General features: G+C 41.9%; 4 protein-coding genes across 6 annotated transcripts; 2 read left to right on the top strand and 2 right to left on the bottom strand.

Annotated features, from left to right (window-relative positions):
* The first annotated feature begins 238 nt into the window (after window positions 1-238).
* LOC306966099 (uncharacterized protein) lies at window positions 239-2,332 on the top strand. Of its 2 annotated transcripts, none has more exons than XM_079560733.1 (2): window positions 239-541; window positions 1,407-2,332. In XM_079560733.1, exon 2 carries the CDS (start codon window positions 1,414-1,416, stop codon window positions 2,227-2,229), a length of 816 nt encoding a protein of 271 aa, XP_079416859.1. In that variant the 5' UTR covers window positions 239-541; window positions 1,407-1,413; the 3' UTR covers window positions 2,230-2,332. The 2 variants fall into 2 exon arrangements, with proteins under 2 accessions (XP_079416859.1, XP_079416860.1); XM_079560734.1 differs by having other exon boundaries at window positions 239-545; window positions 1,411-2,332.
* An 8,184-nt stretch (window positions 2,333-10,516) lies between these two features.
* On the top strand, window positions 10,517-14,722 carry LOC306967140 (uncharacterized protein). Its single transcript, XM_079562047.1, has 3 exons — window positions 10,517-10,780; window positions 12,841-13,005; window positions 14,407-14,722. The coding sequence occupies exons 1-3, from the start codon at window positions 10,726-10,728 to the stop codon at window positions 14,637-14,639; spliced, it is 453 nt and encodes a 150-aa protein (XP_079418173.1). The 5' UTR covers window positions 10,517-10,725; the 3' UTR covers window positions 14,640-14,722.
* Window positions 14,723-14,815: 93 nt separating this feature from the next.
* msh5 (mutS homolog 5) lies at window positions 14,816-21,685 on the bottom strand. Its single transcript, XM_079560989.1, has 25 exons — window positions 21,254-21,685; window positions 21,064-21,187; window positions 20,728-20,808; window positions 20,529-20,582; window positions 20,313-20,434; window positions 20,086-20,195; window positions 19,966-20,001; window positions 19,811-19,893; window positions 19,677-19,722; window positions 19,466-19,604; window positions 19,322-19,384; window positions 18,942-19,070; window positions 18,786-18,858; window positions 18,614-18,723; window positions 18,437-18,517; window positions 18,281-18,368; window positions 18,130-18,197; window positions 17,929-18,047; window positions 17,730-17,856; window positions 17,497-17,646; window positions 17,215-17,289; window positions 16,612-16,758; window positions 16,269-16,406; window positions 15,128-15,201; window positions 14,816-15,060 (listed from the first exon to the last, which is right to left on the bottom strand). Exons 1-25 carry the CDS (start codon window positions 21,335-21,337, stop codon window positions 14,928-14,930), a joined length of 2,454 nt encoding a protein of 817 aa, XP_079417115.1. The 5' UTR covers window positions 21,338-21,685; the 3' UTR covers window positions 14,816-14,927.
* On the bottom strand, window positions 21,155-24,663 carry LOC306966286 (SPRY domain-containing SOCS box protein 2). Of its 2 annotated transcripts, XM_079560991.1 has the most exons (4): window positions 24,177-24,663; window positions 22,509-23,254; window positions 22,080-22,199; window positions 21,155-21,347 (listed from the first exon to the last, which is right to left on the bottom strand). In XM_079560991.1, the coding sequence occupies exons 2-4, from the start codon at window positions 23,212-23,214 to the stop codon at window positions 21,331-21,333; spliced, it is 843 nt and encodes a 280-aa protein (XP_079417117.1). In that variant the 5' UTR covers window positions 23,215-23,254; window positions 24,177-24,663; the 3' UTR covers window positions 21,155-21,330. The 2 variants fall into 2 exon arrangements, with proteins under 2 accessions (XP_079417117.1, XP_079417116.1); XM_079560990.1 differs by lacking the exon at window positions 21,155-21,347 and having other exon boundaries at window positions 21,991-22,199.
* Window positions 24,664-24,916: the final 253 nt, after the last annotated feature.

Raw genomic sequence — 24,916 nt, 5'->3', positions numbered from 1 at the left:
TGTCTTTAGTTGTATAAAACCACTACTGTAACTTTCTCCGATCTACTTCAGCTGAAATATGTGAGCAGTTTGGGAGAAGAGGCTCTGAAATAACGCTCACCGTGGGACTGGCCTGGAGCAGCCTCATTCCCACGACCCCTCCTCTCCGCATCCACTAATCAAAACATGGGCTGCATCGGCGCGCACGCTGCGAGGAGACAGTCAGCGAGCGAGAGGGAAGCTATGCACCACTTTTTTCTTTTTCTCCCCCCACCCGCCCCCCAACACTGTTAAAGCTTTGCGTTTTTTTTTTCCTGCCATTGACCATTTCCTACTGTCTTTCCACATAAAAAAAAAAAAAAAGCCGCCGCATACAGCGCACGTCATGTGAGGTGCAACTCGCCTGGGCTGCTACTGGGAAAAAAGTGGATTCCCCCCCCCCCTTCTCCTTTACGCAAGAATCCAAGTGGTGCTGAAGAAGTGTACGGGAATAACTCATGGATTACTGGCGCTGATAATGCAGGAGAGACAGTTTCTGCTGCGGGTGTGCGTCCAAAACAAGGCAAGTACCTGGGTTGCATTTTAAATTGGAGAGTTCTGCAGTGTTTCTGTATCAGCAACAGTGCGCCGCAAATGGGAATGTGCACAATCCACCGGTGAATTGCGACTTTGGAGGGGACAGTTTATCGTCCTTCCTGCGCCCTGTTGCTGGGAAATAATAGCCCATTACCACAGCGAGCCCCCACGTAGTAAAGCGAGAGTTACAGTACGGGCCATTTTTGTTAGTAATAGCAATGATATGATACGGGGTGAATTTTCATGTGTGGGCGCTTTAATCCAACTCCTCAGAGACACGAGCAGAGCTGCAAAGGGCTGGCTTTTTCTTATACGCGGCTACATGCCTTATTATTAAAGCTGCCGTGGGGCTTGATGTAAAAACTTTTTTTTTCTGCTCACTGGTCACACATGCCATCCATTTTCAACACATATAAACACTAGGTAACTGCAGCGTCCCCATGATCAATTAGACCTACTTTTTGCTTCTTTCTTCCAAAATACATGCGCCTAAAACTTAGCCCAGACCTGTCGCCTGCATGGAGTGACCCCTTGTCAAATTGGTGAACGTGAAAGGCAGGATATAGATCCACAAAACTTTATTGTTTCTGAAAATAAATCTGTCCTCTAGGCTACATATAGTATGACCCATTCTTGATATCCAGTGCCGCTGTGGAAGCTGCCGGGCGTAGTGGGCGACCGCTGCGCAACACACTGGGGGCCCTTCCCCGGATTCAGGATATTGGTTGCTTTGCTCGAGGATTTAGCCTGTTGCTCATATTTTCTATGTCAAGTCAAGCGTTAAAAGCTGTTATTTCCTGTGGTGCGTATTGTAAAATAACTTTCTGCTTGTTTCCATGTCCACTCAAAAGCCAGAGGATGACTGCTGCTGCTAGTCCTGTGTGTAGCCCATCTTCATCCAAATCCACCCAATCATGCACGCCCGCCTGCTCAAATGCCTGCCACAGACACCTGAAGGAAGGTGCTGCCCTCCGGACCCCGCTGCCCCTGCGCTCCGCCCCGGGAGTGTGGCTCATGCTGGGGGTGTGTGTGGTGCTGGTCGGCATGTGCGTAGCCGTGGCGGGATACGTCTCGGCCGCCCCCAAGCCAGCAGTGGGAGGACGAGGCAGCACCCACGTTGACCGGATGAAACTAGCCGGGCCAATTGTGATGGGCATCGGCTTGTTTATTTTCATCTGCGCTGCCACCTTGCTCTATGAGAACAGGGACAGGGAGGTGCGCCGGCAAGAGACCTTTGACGATCTTGAGGATTTGAAAACGGGTATGGCCTGGGAGGACAGCTGTCAGGAGTTCTTGGAGGGCAGCAAATCCGTGGAGGAGCAGGTGACGACGTGGGCATCTCCCGCGCATGTACTCCCGCTCTCTCAGCACAACTGGGCGCCTTCTCCTGCTCCTCCCGCGCCCCCGCCTCACGTCCAAAGAAGCAGACTGAACAGGCCAGTGACACCACTTCACCGGGACACTACGGAGAGGGAAGATACGGAGGTGAAGAGAGTGGCGGAGAAGGGGTCAACTCTTTTGGCTTGTGTTTTGTACCATCAGGAGCCGAGAGCACAGGCGCCCTCGTCCCCCTGCCCCTCTGTCACGCGCTCGTCTATTTGCTCGGACTCCTACAACTCCATGGAGGTCAACTTTAATACACGGACAGCCTCCCCACTCCCGAATGACCTTTGATTATTTATAGTTGTGTACATTGCTTTCAAATTAAGTTAAGCGATATGGTAAAATACACTGCCTGACCAAAAGAAAGTCGTCACTTGGAATTAACTGTTTTGATCTTGGTTTGCTGCCGTTGGTCAGAGTAACCACATTAACCACATTAGGAATCTTTGGGATGTGCTGGAGAACACTTTGCACAGTGCTCTCAGTCTCCCATCATCATCATCATCAAGACCTGGGTGAAAATGAATGCAACACTGGATCTTTTGACATTGCAGAAGCTTATTGAAACTATGCCTCTGTTCATCAAATGAGTGTGACCTTTCATTTTTGTGGCAACTTTTCTTTGGGTCAGGCAGTATGTAATCACTAATCACTATTTCTGTTTTTTCACGATTCATGCACATTTGATAGGTTTGTTATTTTTTTTTTAAGAGTTAGTAACACTTCACTGTGATTGATCCGCCTGTCAATGGTTTAAAGCATGACAGAGACTGACCAAGAGGAGGAGTTAGTGGGAAAAGTAAACGGCAGGTGTTCATGTTTTTTGGGCAGAGCTTCATTAAACAAACAAAAAAAACCTCCCCTGTCTAGATTGGCAGATGATCACCGTGTCGTTTGTATCACTATTTGATAGTATTGTTAAATTGCCCGGTTCTATTTCAAATGTACAAGATTTTAAGATTTTATGGCAAGCATTCCTGAATAAACAAGTGTTTTCTGGTACTGCCTCTGAGTGCTGCAATCTGACTCACTGTCTGCAAAAAGGGTGCTGTTGTCCCACTTCTTGCACTGACTCAGCCGCAAATCGAAGCTTGATGCCTTTTGATGTCAGCTCACGATTCGCCTTTTGAACTTGGACGTATCCGAAAATCCCTTTAAGGCAATCCCTGTTTTTGGCCATATTAGGACGGACGAGGATTGGAAAGGAGCGCAGCCTTGGGCACTACACAGTGGTTGCGTCTTTTACTACTTACTTAGAAGGTTCGCTTAAGACGCTGAACGGGATTAGGCTTCAAATGAGTTTATCTAATCTCACTCATTCTGTAATCTGTTTTTTATCTGGGGAAATTGTGTCTGTGTGTAAACATGCGCTGTGCATAAACTGTTTGAGGTGGGACAATTGGGGGTAAATCATACATTTTCCGAGAAATTAGGTCATAATTTTAACTTTATCTAAGGAATAGGCCACCGTTTTCATATACTGAGATACTTCCTTACCTTAGCTCAGACGAGTTCATTTGTACCTGTCTGGTCTTCACGTGTGCCCTCAGTCACATAAAAACAGCACAGACGGCGTTAGCATTTAGCCTCTCCTCCTCTCCTCTATAGCTTCAAACGAGGTGAAGATAGAAGCTACCAAGCTCTACCACGCTTTCCCTAAAGTGAAGATATTACTGCGCAGATGTCGAAGTACTCCTGGTATTATTACGCCTTACAATATAATTCCCTTTTAATCCGCTTAGAAAATCCACATTGTTTAATTTTGTGTAACTATACTTTATCGTGTAACACTTCACGTAACCATATTTAAATAGGGAAAGCGTGGTGGAGCTTGGTAGCTTCTATCTTCACCTCGTTTGGAGCTATAGAGGAGAGGAGGAGAGGCTAAATGCTAACGCCATCTGTGCTGTGTTTACGTGACTGAGAGCACGCATGAAGACCAGACAGGTTCAAATTAACTCGTCTTAGCTCAGGTAAGAACATATCTCAGTATGTAAAAACGGTGGCCTATTCCTTTAAGACATTACAAAAACATGCAGAATCTTCTTCTTCTGAGAGTTCACGCTTCACTGTGATTGGTCGAATCCACCTGTCCTTCTGACCAGAAGGAGGTGTGGGTGGGGAAAAGCTGCAGTAAATGTAGGAGTTGCTTTTATATTTTATAAACATTAGCCATGTGTGTCACCAGATATGAAGTAAACATGTTTAAATCTAAGTGACGTCACTGACAACAATTATAAGTTGATTTATAGTATGTGTACGTTTTGGTTCTTGAGTCAAACCACTGCTGTCCAATCAGAAAGCCCAGAGAGTCAATGCTTTGGTTTGCGGACAATAAACTGAAATGTATGTAGGTCATCCCAGCTCGAATTAATTTGACTGCAACAGTATTTGTGCGTATTACATACCAAGCTTTTAAACAAGAAAAGTATTGAAACGCTATGTATTGATCTCTCAAGTCTGGCATATAATATTGTACTGTAATGTTGTACAGTATCTCTCATCTCTACACTGCCCACCTCCAACTGACTATGAATCCCGCTTTGCGCTAAAACATGGCCTGTGGTATTTGGTGAATCACGTATTTTTAATTCACGCCGGAAAGGTGGTGTGCCTCCCCCGAACATGACGAAGTGCAATCCTAAACTGGAGCATTTGAAATCAAAGCGCAGGAAGAAAAGAGAACAGCAGCCTGACAGTTTGTTGGAGAAACAACAAGTTATTCTGACAGTGAGTCTCTCTGGTGATTAGCGCAACTCACTCTCCCACCATCTTAACCTTTTATGTGCTCATCATGTTTCCTACGCTTTGCACAGAGATCACACAAAGGCAAACAAACAACGATTTGGCATTATTAACAAAGAAAAACAGGCAAGAAAAAAGGAAAGGTTTTTAATTATTCACAGCGTTCTCCAGAAACTTGCACTTTGGGATGAGGCTGTGAGTATAATTGTTGTTTAAAGACTATTATTCTCTTGTTGAACCGTCTGTTAGTATTGGGGATGAGACTTTATCGCTATCAAGCTTGTATGACTCAATAACACTCCTATTTTTTGACACAACTGTGAAAAATAAACTTGGTTCGTTTTTCACTGACAGAGGAGGACTTGGACTTCATGTCAGTTTTGGTTTCATACGGACATGACATGCACAGAAATAGTCAGGATCAAAACACCCACGTTTCGCCTGCAGCCGTAAGAAGGCAAACAACAACGATCCGGCACCATTAAGCGAAAGTCCAATTTTGAAACAGGCCAGACAAACAGCATTCTCCTGCAACTTCTAATTACACAAGGGATGAGGCTGTGAGTTTTATAGGTGTTTAAGGACTAGTATTTCCTTGTTGTTTGGAGTCACGCTGGGATCCTGCCATCCAGATGACGACTGAGACCGGGGAGGGGGCAGTCATTTGCGAGCCACAGCCACACATTTTCCTTGTTACCACCAAAAAAAGGCTTCAAAAACACCAGGTGGACGTTTAGTGGCTTGACTCGTAACTTTTTCCGTTAGACTTAGTGATTTGGACAGAGATTTAGCCTTAAAGGAACAGGCCACCGTTTTTCCATACTGAGATATGTTCTTACCTGAGCGTAGACGAGTTGATACGTACCTGTCTGGTCTTTGTGCGCGCCTGTGGAAGAGCTTGGTAGCTTCCAACTTCACCCCCGTTTGGAGCTATAGGAATACATTGGAAGAGGCCCAATGCTAGCAATATCTTTGGTTGTTGTGCGTGACTGAGGGCACACACAAAGACCAGACAGGTACGCATCAACTCCTCTAAGCTCAGGTAAGAACATGGCCTGTTCCTTTAATAAGCCAGAAGGTTAAGCAACTTTTATCTGCTTTTAATGAAAGAATCAACTTTGATTTGGGACAAAGGAGGTGTTAAACTTTGCACCAGTCTTTGTTTCATGTGGATATAGGCCAAGCAACTACAAAAAACCCCATCCAAACAGCAGCATCTTTACACTTTGGCTGGGAATTTCACAATATAATTCGTTCTTGCCTCCATCTCAATTTCTAACTTAGGCTTTTTCCATTAGCAAAGTAACCCTACTTGACTCTGCTTGGTCCAAAGTGTGGAAATCCATGAAAGACGTGACTGTGCCGAGACGTGAAGTAGTAAAAGCTTTTTGTAGGCAGACATCGCTTTCACCCATCTCAATCTCAAAACACAGATGCAATGTTATCTGAAACTATGAACTACAAGAGTCTTTCAGGAGCAGGTTGTTATGTCTATGTCGTGGCCGTGGACATGTTTCTTGACTGCGTTCCCGACAGCCTCCTTCGCACTTCTCACTCAGAAAAGCAGCTCGCTCCTCAGCTTCACACATCCACCCAGTGCCTCTCAGTGTGAGCTCTGTTCAAAATTAGCACGTTCGTTACTTGTTAAAGAGATTGTGTTTGCTGTCTGTGATGAGAGACCATTACAACACAACAGTTATGAAATCAGATTAGATAAGTCACAGTTATGAAGATGTCAAGACACTGAGGCTACCAGGTGAACGTTCCCGAAATCTGAGATTTTTCTTTGTCGTTAAAATACCAAGGGGCCGGACCTCCTAATTGCAGCCAAAGTAAAGCACCACTTTCCACAAATGCCAGAGTGGTACATCATATATGACCTAATGAGGTGTTATGCATGGACTGTAAAATGAAGAATCGACTTATTGTGGCCAACTTCTTCCTGAAACCGTAAGGAAATGGTGGCGGCTCCAGATATTCCTGACTCCTCTGGACTTTCCATTGAAACATGTTTGCCCTTCTGTAAGTCAGTATTGAACACAGACTTGTCATTCGTACCTGCACGTGTTCGTCTTGACATGCCTAATTTTGCCTTTTCACTATTTTTATTTTTGTCCTATTCTAAATAATGGAGCTGGCTCCAAAGGCCTAGTCAAATATTTAGCATGAACGAGTTAGCCCACGCTGAACACTATGGGGGAAGACACCTGCACTTCATTTTAATGTTACAGTCATGGTGTTATGAAATGTTAAAGGAATTGACAGTATGTTCTGCATTCTTACAGACACCTACATTTACTGGTATCTGATCTCTGAATTACGTATCAATATTTTTTATTCATCTTAAAGGCCAGGGGTTTCATGCTTGAAGGACAGATTTAGCCCCAGGCCTGACGTTGCCAACCCCTGGTTTAGGTAAATAATAGTCAGTGCTTTGATTTTTAAGGTGCATTATGCAACGTTTAATACAAAGCTTTTTATAAAGTATTGATGCACATTTCACCCATCCAGCAGCTGTATGGTCGGGTAGCATGGCGCCTTTACTTTTCATCAGCAAGGCCTCTATGACGCTCCAGGATCAATTGTAACCATCTCCGTGGTTACATATACATGGCATACCAACCTACCAGCCTATCTATACCAGAAACTCTAAAAAACAATTGGACCTGGAGCGTCATTGAGGCCACTGTGATGGAGGGCACCATGCTAACCACCAGATACAGCCACTGTAACTAAAAGTTAAATACACACGATTGTTAAGTTTTTTTTAGCATAAGAAGTTCCATAATGCACCTTTAAATATTCTTATCAGAAAGAACTGAGTCAACAACAGTGCAGTGAGCTGAAGTATTTATTTGTCTAAGCCCCAATCAAAACACTTACAACTCATAAGCAAATGTTAGCTAACCATAGAAATGTCTGTCATCATACACACCCTGTATGTTGAAAAAAGACCGGATCATTACACAAAGCCTCGTAGAATCACAGTTCATGCAAAAGTGGTTTATTCCATGGACTGGTCTTTGGCGTCTTTGGTGATGGCTAAAATATTCTCTCAGTTTATTCTGTTACTTTAATTAGAAATATCCACAACAAGGCAAAATTTATCCTAAAACTACATCACAAAATCCAGTACAAGCCCTGCGTGAGGGAGACAGCTGTTGAAAGAAATCTCTAAACGGAAAATCCCATACTGCTATTTACTCTCATCTCTAAAAATGTCCTTCCACTTGAGACCAATCATGCCTGTGTTTTGAATTGAACATTGCCCCACACTTTCAGCACATTTGTGAGACAGATATCCCTGTTGTAATATATATTATTTCATTTTTGAAAGCCGAGAAGACATTAAACCTTGTGCCAGTCTTTCTTTTCTGACCTCATCTGCACTCCCACCCTCCAGCTCAACAATGTACAACTATGGACGCTGAGAAATATTGTGTTATGTGTATGTTTCTCTACAATAATCCAGAGCAGACGGAGAAGAAAAATCCCCAGCAACATAACACGTAGGAGAGCTGCACTACCACCACTACACAGCTACAACAACATTCATGAGCACTTCTAAGTATTTCCTTGCTGTGTTGCATAACTCGCCGACAAGGGTTACGCTGCGTTGGGATCCCTTGAGTGGGAGCTCTACAGAATCTGAGTGCATAGGATATTTCATTGATGTATAACTGAGCAGACGGAGCAGGGGCATAAGCTTCTTAACTGTTGGCTGACTCAGGAGGGCACATGCAATTTCCCTTTCATTAAGACGAGGATTAAAAAAATAACAAGTTACCAAATATTAGCCTTCACAGAACTGCTGGTGACCGCATGGACCCAGATTGAACGGGACACTGCGTAGGCGTCAGCAATCGTGAATGAATCTATTTATAGTCATGGCGACGCGTAAACAAGCAGCAGCTTCTCTCTCTCTCTCTTGGTACAGCTGAGTTTTTTGCTTTTCTGTGAACTGGATTTGTAGTTTCTGTGTCCCACATTGTTTTACTGGACACTTTTGTACATCTTTGCTGAGTTTTTTGTGAGGTTGAGTGGATTCTTTTTGCTGCAGAGTCTGTACTCGCCATGAAGGACCCAGCTGTTTTACAAGTAAACAAACAGCTAGCTTATGAGCTGAAGACAGTTGAGACCTAAAAGTTCTTCTTAAGCACTATAGAAGCACTAGCCTGGTTTTACCATACCCTCGTACACATTGCGTTTTCGTACAAGGGTCTGGACCTTCAGAATTGAGCTCCGTTATGAGATGGGAGGGGTGAACTCCTTTGAAACGATTGGATCTGCTTTTCGCTAGCGTTTGGTCATGACGTATGTAATGCGCCCGAGTGAGTGAAGCAGCTATCATAACTCTATCATAACTCTATCATAACTCTGTCATAACTCTATCATAACTCTATCATAACTCTATCATAACTCTATCATAACTCTATCATAACTCTGTCATAACTCTATCATAACTCTATCATAACTCTATCATAACTCTATCATAACTCTGTCATAACTCTATCATAACTCTATCATAACTCTATCATAACTCTATCATAGCTCTATCATAACTCTATCATAACTCTATCATAACTCTGTCATAACTCTATCATAACTCTATCATAACTCTATCATAGCTCTATCATAACTCTATCATAACTCTGTCATAACTCTATCATAACTCTATCATAACTCTATCATAACTCTGTCATAACTCTATCATAACTCTGTCATAACTCTGTCATAACTCTATCATAACTCTGTCATAACTCTATCATAACTCTATCATAACTCTATCATAACTCTGTCATAACTCTATCATAACTCTATCATAACTCTATCATAACTCTATCATAACTCTATCATAACTCTGTCATAACTCTATCATAACTCTGTCATAACTCTGTCATAACTCTATCATAACTCTATCATAACTCTATCATAACTCTGTCATAACTCTATCATAACTCTATCATAACTCTATCATAACTCTATCATAACTCTATCATAACTCTGTCATAACTCTATCATAACTCTGTCATAACTCTGTCATAACTCTATCATAACTCTATCATAACTCTGTCATAATTCTATCATAACTCTATCATAACTCTATCATAACTCTATCATAACTCTATCATAACTCTGTCATAACTCTATCATAACTCTGTCATAACTCTGTCATAACTCTATCATAACTCTATCATAACTCTGTCATAATTCTATCATAACTCTATCATAACTCTATCATAGCTCTATCATAACTCTATCATAACTCTATCATAACTCTATCATAGCTCTATCATAACTCTATCATAACTCTATCATAACTCTATCATAACTCTGTCATAACTCTATCATAACTCTATCATAGCTCTATCATAACTCTATCATAACTCTATCATAACTCTATCATAACTCTATCATAGCTCTATCATAACTCTATCATAACTCTTGGGGACATTCCTTGCGCATTCCAAGGCTTCAATTTTAACTTCTGGATATTTAGGAGCCGAGCCAGGACGGATTGAAGAGCTGGCCCACAATGGCTGCACACTCAGTCGATGACAAATAAAGCACTTACTTACTAATAGGGCATGCACATAATGTCACAGTGTGGCAAATGCAAAGCTGGGATGACCTGCTGACGTCCTGCGCCCAGCAAAGTGTCAGGTCTGAGGGGGAACGAGCCTGCTCACAGCTTTTTGATGTATTTTAAATAAAGACCAATAAAGACACCCACAACAAAACAAATGCTTGTATTTTAAGCTAGGTTTTGGGTGAAATGCTGCACAGTATGGCTTTAAGCTGACTGACAAATGCATTCAACAGACCTTATCCTCTTTCTTTCCCTATCCCGACAGTTGCAATACTGTCAAGAATGCAAAGACACAACTCTGCCAGTGCCAGCAGGTTGGTGCATTAATGCTGCTGTACATGGAGAGACCAACAGCTGAGCACTCCTGTACTGACTAATCCAATTTCAGCATTACTTACGATCCCCTCGGCAGCACTCATGCTTTTGTCAATGGAAGAAGTCGCCCGCGCACAATGAAGGGACTTGTGCTCTGTTTTGTGGCCGTTGCGATGCTCTCAGCTGTGCAAGGTAAGATTGTGTAGTCATCAGCACATCAGCCTAGAAGTACCTGGATAGAAAATATTGGTAATCTGATTTTTGTATTACTTTGAAAGCAATATAAAAGAAAGGCTAAGGCGAACTTCCCTGACCCCGAATAGGGAAATTTGTCCTAAATAAATCCAATAAAAACTGCTGGTGCAACCTCTCAAGAGCAGCAGTTTAGTGTCCATAAATTGTATTAAACCTGCAAAAAAAATTGAATGAATCACTATAAGCAATCGTCATCCCTCCACTGATTGGGGTAGGCATTTCATAACTAACCATATAAAATCGCAACTTCAGCACAGAATAGAGTAGCTGAAAAATAACAGTAATCCAGACATTAGACGGATTGTTGTCTCCTTTTGTTGTTTCTCCTGAGCGAGCAGCAGCTAACAAGATGAAAGGGATAAGGATTGTGAGCCTAACTGAACTTCAATTTAACCCAGGGATTAGCCTGTTTGCAGCAGCACTGAACCAAGACAATAGGCCTCGCTCTAAAACAGAGGAACAGAGAAAAATTATCGAAATGCTAACCCAGTTTTTTATGGCCCTCAGGCTGTTTTTTGCTGAGTTGGCACACATCACCAGAGACAGCACATTTTACTGCAAGTTTAAGAATTCTACAATATCCTCAGTATTTAACACAATATTTTGATACAGAGCGGGCATTAAGGCAGCCTAAACAAAGGTGGTTTAAACCTCTGCTGAATGCTCCCAGTTGAATGTTTCACAGCATTGACCACCGGTTCTCCATGCTGCAGTGTATAGACATCAATATACAGCCAACAATGAAAAAGGATTGGGAACCCGCACCCCTGCTACAGACTGTTTTCAAATGATTTTGAAATAGGTATATTGAAACGTGATGAAGTACTCGTGGCACATTGGTATTCCATGTATTTTTAACCTAGAATAAGGTATATTTTATTTAGAAAGACATCAGGTAAAAGCAAGTCAGCCGTGCTTGTGTATTTGGTGCAGTAGAAATAAAGCTACAAGGAACCACTACCAGCAATAAGTGAGACCTGATTTGGACTAATTACTCTTCTATGCATGATGAATACAGCTCCAGGTATATCTTTCAAATGAAATATTGAAAGCAAAACCTGTCCTGCAGGTAGTGGTGACCCAGAAGGTTGGCAGTGCGTATCCAGTTCTAGCCAGTTCATACAGTCGTTCTGTTCAAGGCAAGAAATCATAAAACAGAAATGCCCAAACTTTCTTAATCAGGGAAACCAAATGCAAACTAACGAGACAGGATGATCGGCACAAGTTCATTATTGTGCATACTTGTAACAAATCTAAGCAACCCTTCACTGATCAAATCAATCCTGATGACCAGCTGAGTTTGGCTTAATTTACCATAAACTAAAGTCCTGAAGCCATCACTTTTGCTTGTTTCTTTTACCCTTGAGGATGTGATTCAGGACACATAATATGCAATTGTGGAACGAGTTGAGACAGTAGTTTTTATAACAGGGTAAACCCCTCCCTATTCCTACTATTTCAATATACTCAGCCCGCTGCTAAAATATCATTAGTTGCCAACGAAGCCCCTTGAGATGAGCTGCGAGACGTCCTCAATAATAAAACAACCTCCTTGCCTGAGCGAATACATAGAGCGACTGTGAAAATGTGACTTCAAGCCTTTAGGGCATTATATTGTCATTAGTTTGGTGTTTTTATACCTCTGTCCAAGTAATAAAAATAATTGAATTGGTTCAAAAAAATAAATTAATAATAGAACTCCAGATGGAATAAAATAACTGTAATGCACCAGCTGGGCAGTTTTGTTGGTGCCACTTCTCAACTAAACACGATCTGAGTAACAGTGTCCATCGGCTGGTTATGTAACAGTCTGAGTAGCAGCATTATCCAGTCGGTCACATGCACTTAAGTTCTCAAGTGAAGTTTAAGGAAATATGATTGATAAACTTTAAGAGCTTTTAGTCATGTTATAATGTCTCCTCAAGAGCTCACTCATAAATAGGGTTAAGCTAAATGCATAATATATTGTCTCTGAAATTATCCTGTGATATTGTTAGGCGAGGAAGAGGAGCAGCTGGAACAGGTGATGGATGCGGTGACATTCGAAGATGAAAACTTTCTGGAGTGTTTTCGATGTGACCTGGGATTCTGGGACGCGTGTTACACCACAAAAACCAACTGCAGCCACACGGAGCGCTGCTACACCGGCCGAGGGAAGGCAGGTGCGGTGACCAGAACTCATCTGATCAACTATTTATGTTACTGTTTCATGTGTGATTTAGTTCTGCATTTACACTTGTCTGGGGAGAGGGATAATGTTTTAGTAATTGGTACATTTTGGAAGAATTACAGCTTTAATACAGCAATCACCAAGTATGATAATATGCTGGTATAAACCTTGTACATTGTCTGAGCTATACTTTGTCCCTATAGAGATACCTTTTGCTCTATATACCCAGTGCCCAAATGTGGCTTTCAGGCTTCTTGTTGAATTGGCATACATCACCAGGGATGGTACTTTTTAAGTTAATTCTATACAATTGTAACCTCAAAAAGTACAATTTTATTGTGGGAAAGAGCTGGTTTGAAGGTTCCAAGCCAAAATAAAGGGGCACGGGTTAAAACTCTGAAAATGCACTCAGTGTTTCACTGAGTAATTACATAGACCGAATCTGCTCCAGTGCTAAACTATAAGATCTAAAACACTAAAACTATAAAACTATAAGCACTGGGCTGCATTGACATTAATATATACACTTCAGTGAAAAAAGTTTGGGCACCTCTGCTTTATACCCTTTCTTCATGGTTGGGGGTAGGGGTGGGCCATATCGTATAGCACATCGTTATCACGATATCATTTTTAGATATCGTTGTGGACACGATGTAATTTATGTTCATGCTCAGCTCCATCAGAGCAGCACAAACACTGACTGAAGAACACGGAGACAGGTGCTTAAAAAGTAAACTGAAAAAAAGGAAAACTTAATTTGCTGTTAAAAAAAAAAATCACTTCATTAATCTTCCCAATAGGCGTAATTCAAAAGTAACTTGTCCATTATATATGGATAGATATCGTGAAATATATCGTTATTGTGATATTTATTTTTTATATTGTGATAGGCCATACCCCCATGACCTTGTTGGGGCAACCTGTCAAGAGCAAAGAGTGACCACAGTTTTCTGTGAAGCATCTTTGAGTGTCTTGAAAAGCGCTTCCTGAGAACCTTTTCCAGATTTTGAGCCGGGTTACGTAAAACCACCTAGCTGGAGGAATAGACTGCGTGCAGACCACAGACCGCAGAAAAGGTCCAGGAATGAAACCAGGTGTAGTGCAGTCATTACTGTCCTATTTAAGGTGTTTTAGATCTCATAGTTTAGCACTGCAGCAGATCCGGTCTATGTAATTACTTGTGTATTTTAAAGAACATAATAATAAATGATATAAATCAATTCAATGGTGTCTTTTAGGCCCAGAAGCTCACATGAGACTGCCAGTATTGTTGTGCTGTGTGAGTGAAATTGGTGCCATTTCCTTTTTCTGCTGGATACAAAAAAAAAAAAATCCTCCCAGACTAATGTTTTATTTAAAGCCTCTTAAAACTGCTATCTTCCCCTCTCCCCAGCGGACGTACTCGACGTGAAAACTCTGGGTTGTGCCAAAGCCGAAGAATGCAACGTGGAGACGACAGTGGAGCTCTTCACAAATAAAACCGTCTTCATAATGACCAAGCACTGTTGCGACACACCCCTGTGCAACTCAGCGCCGCACGGACACCCGTCCAATTTGCTACTGCGGGTCTTTTTGATGGCGCTTACTACGCGGCAACTCAGTGGAGCCTCATTGGGACCACGCTGAACAGCTTGGGTTCATTTGTGCAGCTAGTACAAAGACGAGCGGTGTATGTGAAGTGATACACAGAGCAGGAACACGTCCAAATTAACAGACTCTTTGGACAAAAATTGGGAAAATGTTGAAAGGATTGATATGAAAATGTATTTTGTAACTGATTTATTATTGTGGTTTTGCTGTGTAATGTATAGAATTAAACTGATGAATACAAAACGTGGAAATAACGAGTCAGAATGCCCTATTAAACAACTCATCATTCTGGAAAACATCACACTGAGGATAAAGCCAAGGTTACTATGAGAAAGCGTCTCCTTGGTTCAGCAGCTCCCCAGCAGAGGGCAGGAGCTCCTCTTTCATAAACCGCTGCACGTCTAAACTCTTGTCATCCAAGTTCTGTTGTAGGAACATCTCCACAATATTTTTACACCTGCGCAGAAATGTGTGTAAAGCAGGTGTTGTCTTAGTGGGGGGTTTGTTTTTAGGCTTTAAGAAACCTGTTCGTCTTCTCGTCAGATGAAGCCTTGTCAAGACGTTTAATGGGCCGCCCTGTCCTGTACAGCTCAGACACCTATGAAATAAAAACAAGCACGTTTTAGGTCTCTGTCATTACTGGGAGACAACTTGAAACTAACATGAAGTACATCTTCTGTTTGCTACGATAACATTATCAGAACACAAGGGTTAGTTGATAGGATGACTCATACTGTAAAATCTGTGAATCACGCACGGCCCACCAGACCAGCTGAATTAATGATCTAGGATTACTGCAGTTGGTCAGGTCTCGGTTCAGCAACACTGCGCCCAAAGAATGAGATCAGCTGAACATCCTGAGTGACCAGGTTATTCCATCAATGGATTTCTTCTTCCCTGATGGCACGGCCTTATTCCAGGATGACAATGCCCGGATTTATCAGGCTCACATTGTCAAAGAGTGGTTCAGGAGCAAGACATCATTTGGCAGCCACTAAGTCCAGATCTTAAAGCAACAGGCCACCGTTTTTTTCCATAGTGAGATATGTTCTGTCGTTTTGCATGCGCTCAGTCACGCAAAAAGACCATAGTTGTTGTTAGCATTTAGCCTCTCCCGGCATATTCCAATAGCTCCAAACCGGGGTGAAGTTAGAAGCTCTTCCACGGGCACGTACAAAGACCAGACAGGTACGTATCAACTCATCTAAGCTCAGGTAGGAACTCAGAATGGAAAAACAAGGCTGTGTTCCTTTAACCCCATTGTGAGATCCATAGAGTCCGATCTTATCTTATTGGGAATATTTGGGATGTGCAGGAGAAGGCTCAGCACAGTGGTCACGCTGCCCCATCACAAATACAAGATCTTGGTGAAATAGTAATGCAACACTGTATCTTCTGACATTGCAGAAGCTTAGCGAGCGCGTGCTGTAAACAAAGCTAAAGGCGTCCAACAAAACAAAGGCCAAAATAGTAGGTTTCTGAATCATTCATAACAAGGGCACAAACGCAACTTCACCCAGAGATTTACTTTTCTCAGTTGAGAGCGGCACTTTAAGGACGTTTGACCATTCAAATTAGTATTTTGTTTTGAATCGGCATGGCAACGGTCCTGATTCTTAATTATTTGAGACCCATGGATTGATAGACGGTAGTTTTTACACTTACCTCAACTCCCCTCTGCACCAGGTTTGTGGGGAGCCCTGCCAATGTTGCGATGTTGGCAGCGTAACTGGACCTGCAGATCCCTTCCTTCAGTTGGTAGAGAAACACTAACTCGCTCCCGTCCAGCGCAGTCTCCAGAGTCTTAAACCCACATACGCACACGCACAATTATGCAACCACACACTGTTCTCATAACGCAAAAACTTATAATGAGGTAGAGCGTTATCGTTGTGGCCTCTCATTAGCTGAATTGGTTATTTGGAAGTTCTAGCTGTCACCAACGCTCTTACAATCATCACAGATACACCCAAAAATGCCCGGGGATATTTTTTTTCTCTCTGCGTACCAGGAGAGAGAGCATCTCGCAGAACGGCAGCAAACCCAGCTGCAGCAGACTGTGAAAGTTAGTGGCCAGCAGCACATGAGGAGTATCCACAGGAGCTTTCTGCAGCCAGAACAGGATGGATGCAGCCAGCAGGGACAGCCCATCCACCTGGAGCAGAAAGCACTACCTTAGACTGGGCTTTAGAGCAATGCAATTAGGTTAACGCTGTTAAATAAAGAGGAAGATACAGAGCAGTACAACAGTAATAGAGCTAAAACACTTAAGACAGTGGGTCAGGACCTAAAAGAGGGTCACAGAACCATTTTCAGTTGTTTCTGATTGGGAGAAAACATTGTAGATGATACTATAAAATGTAAACTGTAAAATGTTTTAGTTAATATTAATTGTGGTCTCGTTGAAGTTTAAGATGAGAGCATTTGTAAACAATTCTGCTGAGTTGTGCTCTTTTTTTGCCGCTACTACAAGGTCTACTTATAGATCTTTTATAAATATCTTACTTTTCTTAAGTTCTAAGCAACCCAGTACAGATGACAACTTTTCAATAATGGACAACTCCTGTGTGACTGAGAGCTTACACAAACATGTGACAAAACAAGTTCTTACAGTGTTCGTCCCTTTTCCAAACTCGTCAATGAGAACTAAAGAGTTGCCAGTGCTGCTGTTCAGAGCCTGAGCCATCTGCAGAATAGAGACACACGCTGTTACTGTTAGATTAGTGCAGTGTGTTCATCTGCACATCAGCGCTGTAGGCAGCAGCTCTTCACAGGTGGGGTGTGGGTGTGGAGCCGGAGGACAGTAGTGTTGAACATTTACAACCCTTCTTGCTCTCCCACACACAGAGTCTGTGCATCGCACTGAATAGAGTGAGTGTGGATGTGATGGTACCTGGTTGAGGTCAATCATGAAGGTGCTGAGGCCCACAGACACAGACTCTCTGCTCTGCATGCGAGTGAAGATGCCATCCACCAAACCGATCTCCGCTTCTTTAGCTGGCACATTCGAGCCAATCAGTGCCATAAAGACAATCAGACCAACCTGCAGGAACAAACACAGATCACTGCAAACATCCTGCTCACGCCAAGTGAGGCACGATGAGCTGCTTCAGAATAAATCTGAACCTGTTTGAGGTAGATACTCTTCCCTGACGAATTGGGGCCAGTGATGATCTTCACTCTGTCTTTTAAGTCAGAGCTGTTAAAGGAGTTGGCCACAAACACTGTAGAACAGAGCTCTAACAGAGGGTGTCTGCAAACACAAGATTGTCTTTATTTATAAGAAAATGGGATCCTTCACTTGTTATGAATTTGTATTTATTACCTTCCATTTGTTATTGAAATCTTTCTGTTACGGACTAACTTAGGTGCAATATAGCCATACTCTTGGGAGGCACTACTCATTGCCATGAGGCAGTCGAGCTCAGCAGAGAGCTCCAAAATCTAGACAATAACTCAGTTTAAACACAGTAAATAACTGTATTCATCTATACAGAAAGTATGAAGTTTCACTTGGGACACTAACCTTGTAAAGAGACCCACATCTTTCAAGGACAGCGCTCTGCAGCTGTGTCATGATTGCAGTCTCCATGTCTGAGAAACAGGGAAAAGGGAATTGACAGAGTTGTTGTTCTGTAAATGAGTTTTTAATGTTTTCTGCTGTTAAAATGACAGACCTCTGATGTCACAGTGCAGGTCACCGAGGAGGTCGTCCAGTTCTTTGGTCCTCTGGCTGCGATAGTGCAGGCGATCCTCTGATAAGAACTTTAGAACAAATACACATAAAGCTTACATTACAGTATAATAAAAATGTTAAATGTGTTTGTACAGACCATAAAATCAAGGCCATCTATTTCAAAATCCTCCTTCTCCATCATGCCGGGCAGCCGAGGGACCGAGAGCAGGAATCCAATCTGTACGAGATTTTGTAAAAAAAAGGAAAAAAAGAAAATCTCAATTGAACTTTAACTAAAAACAAAAAAAATAAAGAAAACAACACAAATTGAGACCAGGGGGATGTATATGACACAGCAGGACGGGATGCGAGGGTCCAGATGCTCTAGTTCTCTTCTGGCAACATCTGTCAAGAACTCTGACAATCCCATCATCTTCCTTTTCTCTAACAAACAAAAAGGAAAAGTTCACAAAGGTTTACTTTTCCTGACAGTACTGGACACTTACTTTCATCAATCTGTGGATCCACATTGGGTTTCACAGTGAAGCGGTTCTCTCTAAGGCTTGCTTCAAAATCCACCTGCAAGTTAGAGCTCATTACTAAAACAAGCGATCATGTGTATAACCGGATACAAAGTAGAGGCTTTTTTCCTTCAAACTTACAACTTGGTTGATGAGGGAGGTGATGTACTGTAGATCATCGGAAAATGCTTCAGTGATGTCACGAAAGAGCTGAATGGACAGCGGCAGTTGTCTCACTGTGTCTCTGATGCACACTGCACTGTACACCGTCTATTACAAACACACATGCAGTTATTATTGGGCCCCTCTTAATAAAGCTATTCACAATAAACTGTAAAACATACAAAAATGTAAGTGGCCCTGTCCTTATGAAATTAATAAACTCAATTCAATGAAAAAAATACAGTTAAGAACTAAAAAGGCCTAAGGATTAAACAATGATTATTACTGACTATCCAACCCCATATGCAGGTATATAATAAAAGGCCATTTAATAGGATCACCAGGCCAATAGGTCCAACCTTATAGAGACTCTGCCAGTCTGTAACTTTGGTGTGAGAAAGTGACATTCTGCGTAGAAGAGTCTAAAACACACGAAACATATACTTTTTAAATGTCACAAACTGATAATGAAGTAATGCACGTATAAAACGATTTATGAATACTGGGATGTTTCTGATGTTCCGAAGTGAAGACTGCAGTGTGCTCAGAGAGCCAGAATTTTGAGGCGAAGTAAAAAAACGTATGACTTCCTGTCTCCGATTTAGGACAGCCAGGTCTTGAATTGGACGCAAAAACCACTGGCTAAAAGAGGAGAGGTTTTTTTAACAGTTAAAAAAAGAACAACGAGGCCTTAAAGTTGGTTATGTTTTGTACCGGAGTAATTTGGAGCCAAACTTGCACTTGCAGCGGTTCAAAATCCCTGCAAAGTATCACAGAATAATATTAAGTAATAATAAGATAATATTTGCTTATTAAAACGTTTGTGTGGGAGTCTGTTGCTTCCTTACCATATAAACTCAGACCTTCCTTTTCACCTGAGTTTATTTTATACACTGATGGATGAAGTTCAGATTTGAAGATCTGCAAAACACTGACAAGACGCGGTATGAAAATCTGACATTTTTATTTGATTTGTGATCTTAATTTTAATCCACAATCCTACCTATATGTGTCAGAATCGATCTTTATTATTCCTTTGCTAAATCAAAGCAGAAGAAGTTTAAGAATGTCATTACACCCTATATGTTTGCATTCACGATTCATCCCGATGAAGGTGTCTTACAGCGTGTAGGCGAGAAACTGCAGGATAGGAACTCCAACACTGCTGTCTTCCAGTTCAACTCCCACTCTCCTCCTGTCCAAACACTTCAACAGAGCACCCACTGACCTCAGCTGCAAACAATGTGCAAAAAACATATATAAACAACTTAATTTATGCAGCAACAAAAAAATGTAAGATATTTAAATGGCAATTGAAGCAGTGGATGAAAATGTGGACAGATGGTTCACCATGAGGGGAGAGTCAAAGGAGATGCAGGAGGAGAGGTAGGACATTTTGTCTTTCTCCGAGGCGGAGGCAGGGAGGAAGGGCAGATTGGCAGACAGGAGTCTTTGCTTACCAACCTCCAGACCTGCAACATTTAGCCATCTGTTGTGATACTCTGCTCGCTGAAGTGAACATTGCAAAATAATATAAATAATCCAACACTGTCAAGTAAAGTTTACCAAAGTCGACGTAAGGATAGGTGACCACTTCTGGTTTGTAGTCCGGATTGGAAGCTGAAATACACAGTACGATATAACGAAAAAGCTAATCTTACTTTTCTTGACCTAGAAACAAGTTGTTTCACAGCAATCTGACCGAAACGCCATGTTTTTCTGTGTGATAAGCTTGATAAGATAATCACATATCTTTAAAACTTACCAAGTCTCTGCAGGAAGCGGGTCATGCAGCGTTCTTGTTTAGCACTGGTAATGAGAACAGTTGGATGCACTTCCTGGATAACTAGCAAAATAGGTTTCATTTGTAAAGCTGTGAGGTATCTCAAAAAGACACCATAGTCATAACAAAGGAAAAACATAAATAAAATGTTTGTTGTGTAGTTTATTTTCATTCCTCTCTCTCATGTTCTTATCTCAGTAGAAGCAAAAACATTTTACAGAATAAAAATATGAATATGTACAAATGTTTTCTTTTTTAATGCTATCAAGTTACAAGAGGCACTTGAGCAAACGAGTGACTGAGGCAGTAATAGGTTACCTTTAGCCACCAGGTGGAGCTCGTGATTGTCTAAGACGTCAGCCATGAAGTGTAAAGTTGAGTCTTTGTTGTCGTAAAAACAAAGACCCACCTGACCGTGCTGAGCCAACACGCTGAGTAAAACCTGGACAAACATTGTGTATTTTGACATCTCAGAATCCTTTAATGTCATAATTTTTCAGGCATTTACCTCTCGTGCATCTTCCGCTTCCCCCTCGTCTAAAAGGTCACCACCTCTGTGGCCTCCCGCTCTCGGCTTTCCTGACGCTAACATTCAGATATTTCTACAAAAGCAAAGAAATGGACATAAAAAAATTATCCTAACGTTTGCAAAATACTTTGACCAATGCGATGTGCTAAGAGAAGAGTATTTACTTACTTTCTTGGTATATTTACTTAAAACATCTAATATGTAAAGTTGATGTAAATTAACTTAACGTTAGCTTTAGCCACAAATACATTTGCGCCAGATTATTGTGGCGCGTGCGTTCTGAACTCGTTCATCTGTTACTATGACAACAGGAAAGGACTACTACCGTCACAATGTCGCAGCAGCGGTTTTACTAACTAAACCAACATACTTGTAAAACATCAATAACAAATCAAATGTATGGGCTCCATTTCCGACTAAAATAAGTAAGTAAGTTCTGTCTACTTTATTTTTCTTTAACTGTTTAGTGTTTGTTTTGCTGTTTGTCCTTTTATGGCGGAACCCCAACAATCACTCAACAAACAACCCCCTTCTGTAAAACTAAAATGTAATTAGTATTTATATTAATTAAAAAACATGTAAATCGTAAATGACAAATTTGAAAAATGTCATCCTTAATATTGTGTTTGTGGACAGTTTGTTGGATTTTTAACTCCCTTTATGTTCTGCATCTCGCTTCCACATAGAAAAATGCACATACTTATTTTTTCAAAAAAACGTTTATTATAAATTGTATAAATATAACTTGACAAGAAAACAGTATGTTTTTTCTTTATTCTTTGAGCTCATTCTGTTAACTGCAGACCTGAGCTCAGGTAGCGTTGGAGAGATGGGGGCAAAGGTAGTGTCTCAGTTTGACTCTGATGCTTCTTCAAATTCTCGCAGATCGACAGACGACATAGTGCCATCAGTGTTGGCGGCTCTCCTAGGAACACACAAAGAACAAGGTAATTTTTGTTAATAATATTCTACATTTAACTTAGTGAGAAGGTACCAACTGTTTGCATTCAAGTCATACGATTGCTATTAACATTTAGGCGGAGGACATTCAGGAATTCTCAAATCTGCTTCTGATTTAGTTTAGGGATGGTTCTCTGTGCTCACTGGAGTTATTCACATGAAACAAAAACTGTCACCAAGTTTTGCCGTCCTCTCAATATAACCACAATGAAAATAAGTAAAATTACGTTTTAACTTAGCACCTGTTAAGTTTTCTATAATCCATGACACTCACTTCTTGCACCATTGAGATAACGCAGCCGGATTGTAGCCCCTCCTCGTACACTGCTGACTGCTGGAAACAGGTCAACGTCACGAGGGAGCTCTCCAAAAGCCGCCCCAAGGAAGCTGCCATTAACAACAAACCCCAAGGAGCCGGCATCCGCGTCTAGAACGAGTAGAACTTGATTTGGGATGTCCAGTGAGGGGTCTGAGTCTGTAAAATGCTGCTCAAAGTGCTGACTATTTCTCTTTCCTGGGTAATATCCTGCACTCTTGCCATCATGCCAGAGTTGATTGGTTTTGAGCTCCCACCCCCAGGATTGCGAGTCTCCCCCCACAAGCACGCTGTACCCTGACGCTTGCAAGGGGCAGTTTTTTGTGGAGACTCCAATAACCGCATGGCTTCCCCTCTGTTCGGGGCTCCACAGCAACTCCCAAATGTGGAGTCCGCTCCTCACGCCCCTCTCTGCTCTGGCCCCATCGCTGCTTTGCTCAACGGGCGCCCGTGTGACCTCCTCTTCGCAGGCCGACAGGAGGAAGTGGGGAGAGTGGTGCACAGAACTCCATTGCGAGTGGACATGTCCCGGGGGAGCGGGAGAGGAGCCCAGGAGGACCGCAAGACGAGCTGATAATGGGACGGCCAGTGAGGACCATGGGGATGTCGACGACGGGGTGCACTCCGCTCCACTGTGTAGCCAAACTGACAACCTGAGACCCATATCACCGTTCCAAGGACAGGAGTAGGAGGAGGTCAGGTAACTGTAAAAACACAAAAAGAGATTTCAAAAAGGAGACTATGGTGGCGCCCCATGACCTTTTGTTTCCTGTGATGGTAAAATTAAAAAAAAGTGTGCCGGTTTGATTCCCACTTCTGTCATTTGCAAGAGAAAGTTTTCTGTGTATGTGTGTTCATGTTGGTGGTGGTCAAAAGGGTCGTTGGGCGCAGGGTGGCATCCACAATTCCATCAATATGCCCCCAGACGGTTGTGGCTATAAGCACTGTGACTGAGGCAAATAAGGTACCATTTTGTAAAGTATCTTTGAGTGAAAAGTTAAAGCACTAAAAGCTGATTTATTACTTTTATTACACATGACAAAGCCAAATTTTAGCATAAACTGGAAAAATAGAATTGGCCTATATTGTCTGCCATATGACCCCTACTCAATTAAAAGAGAAATTGAATTGGCAATAACATGTAAGACTAGATTGTGTTTAACAAGATTAGAAAAAAAAAGTTATCTTGTTGTTTACTGTGTACAACGTGTCACAGTTTCTAGGAAAAATATACTGAAAAGACAAATGCCACTTCATTTCACTTTGGCCACATCAGAAAATAACTATTTCCAACAAGGAGGAAATTGAATGCAAGTGACGAATACATTTGGACAAAACTGGGACTCAACCTGACCTACAGGACAGTGGGAGCTAAATGGTACATGTTCTCACTTTATATAGCGTTTTTCCACCTGCATTAGAAACTAGAAACTACTCATTTACACGCACAACAATATACGCAAACACTGGAGGCAAGTTGGGAGAAGTGTCAAGAAGACAGGCACTAAACCACCACTAAACCAGACTGAACTATGACTAATTCAGCTCTAGAGTCTAATTTAGGATTAAATCTAAATAACATTTCACAAAATACTGCCTAAATACTGCACATGTGTCGTATCTTACCAACTGTTGAGAGCCGGACTTGTGGGTCTTCTCTCTGCTCCGGAGGAAGTGCTTGTCTTGATAAGGACCCTGGTCTCCGCAGCACTTATAAACTCATCTCTTATCACGCGCTTCTTGCGTCTTATCGCCAACCTGAGCGTAATTCCGCGCGCTGATCTCGCTCCGATGTTGTGGTTTCGCGAAAGGCGATGATGCCTTTGGAGACACGACCTCCGCGGAGGGCACAGCGCAGTCCATCGCTTTTATGACTGACGCCACTCTGAGCTGTGATAAGGACGACGTGACGTGTTTATGAAAGCGATGAATAGGTTACTTTTAATTCATTTGTGTCCAGATCAGACCAGTGTGCCGCCGGCCTCACACCTCCAACCATTTTTTATCGCGTCCTATAATGGATGTAAACGTAGATGGCAAAGCAAACAAAAAGAAGCAGACTGGGACTTTTAATCAGCAGAAAAATGAAGATAAAATAGAACCCGAAACGGCTCATGATTTTTCCAAAGCGCATGCGCTCACGGTAAAACGTGCAGTGACGTCCCAGTGACAGGAACGTCCTGGGTTGGTTGCTTTCTATTTATTTTTCTATTTACATTATATATTTGTTGAACAGCATAACTGCAGGAAACATAGGCTACAAGAATCACACATGGAAATTCAAAAATTGTCTATAACAGCTGCCAAAAATATTTATGAATTCATGATAAATAAACAAACAAAAGTAAATATAAAGCTGTAGATTT

Source organism: Gobius niger (assembly GCF_951799975.1).
Source record: "Gobius niger genome assembly, chromosome: 8".
Classification (NCBI taxonomy): domain Eukaryota; kingdom Metazoa; phylum Chordata; class Actinopteri; order Gobiiformes; family Gobiidae; genus Gobius; species Gobius niger.
This window is presented reverse-complemented; position numbering and strand designations above follow the sequence as displayed.

Excerpts from the sequence above, each read along its gene's own strand:
- LOC306966099 (XM_079560733.1), top strand. The coding sequence starts at position 1,414 with ATGACTGCTGCTGCTAGTCCTGTGTGTAGCCCATCTTCATCCAAATCC.
- LOC306967140 (XM_079562047.1), top strand. The coding sequence starts at position 10,726 with ATGAAGGGACTTGTGCTCTGTTTTGTGGCCGTTGCGATGCTCTCAGCT. Across the intron at positions 10,781-12,840 it reads GATGCTCTCAGCTGTGCAAG|GCGAGGAAGAGGAGCAGCTG; the intron begins GTAAGATTGTGT and ends TGATATTGTTAG. Across the intron at positions 13,006-14,406 it reads CACCGGCCGAGGGAAGGCAG|CGGACGTACTCGACGTGAAA; the intron begins GTGCGGTGACCA and ends CCCTCTCCCCAG.
- msh5 (XM_079560989.1), bottom strand. The coding sequence starts at position 21,337 with ATGTTAGCGTCAGGAAAGCCGAGAGCGGGAGGCCACAGAGGTGGTGAC. Across the intron at positions 20,002-20,085 it reads CAGTTTCTCGCCTACACGCT|CAAAGGAATAATAAAGATCG; the intron begins GTAAGACACCTT and ends GCTTTGATTTAG. Across the intron at positions 18,859-18,941 it reads CCTCCCTCATCAACCAAGTT|GTGGATTTTGAAGCAAGCCT; the intron begins GTAAGTTTGAAG and ends TCTAACTTGCAG.
- LOC306966286 (XM_079560990.1), bottom strand. The coding sequence starts at position 23,214 with ATGGGTCTCAGGTTGTCAGTTTGGCTACACAGTGGAGCGGAGTGCACC. Across the intron at positions 22,200-22,508 it reads TTATCTCAATGGTGCAAGAA|GAGAGCCGCCAACACTGATG; the intron begins GTGAGTGTCATG and ends GTGTGTTCCTAG.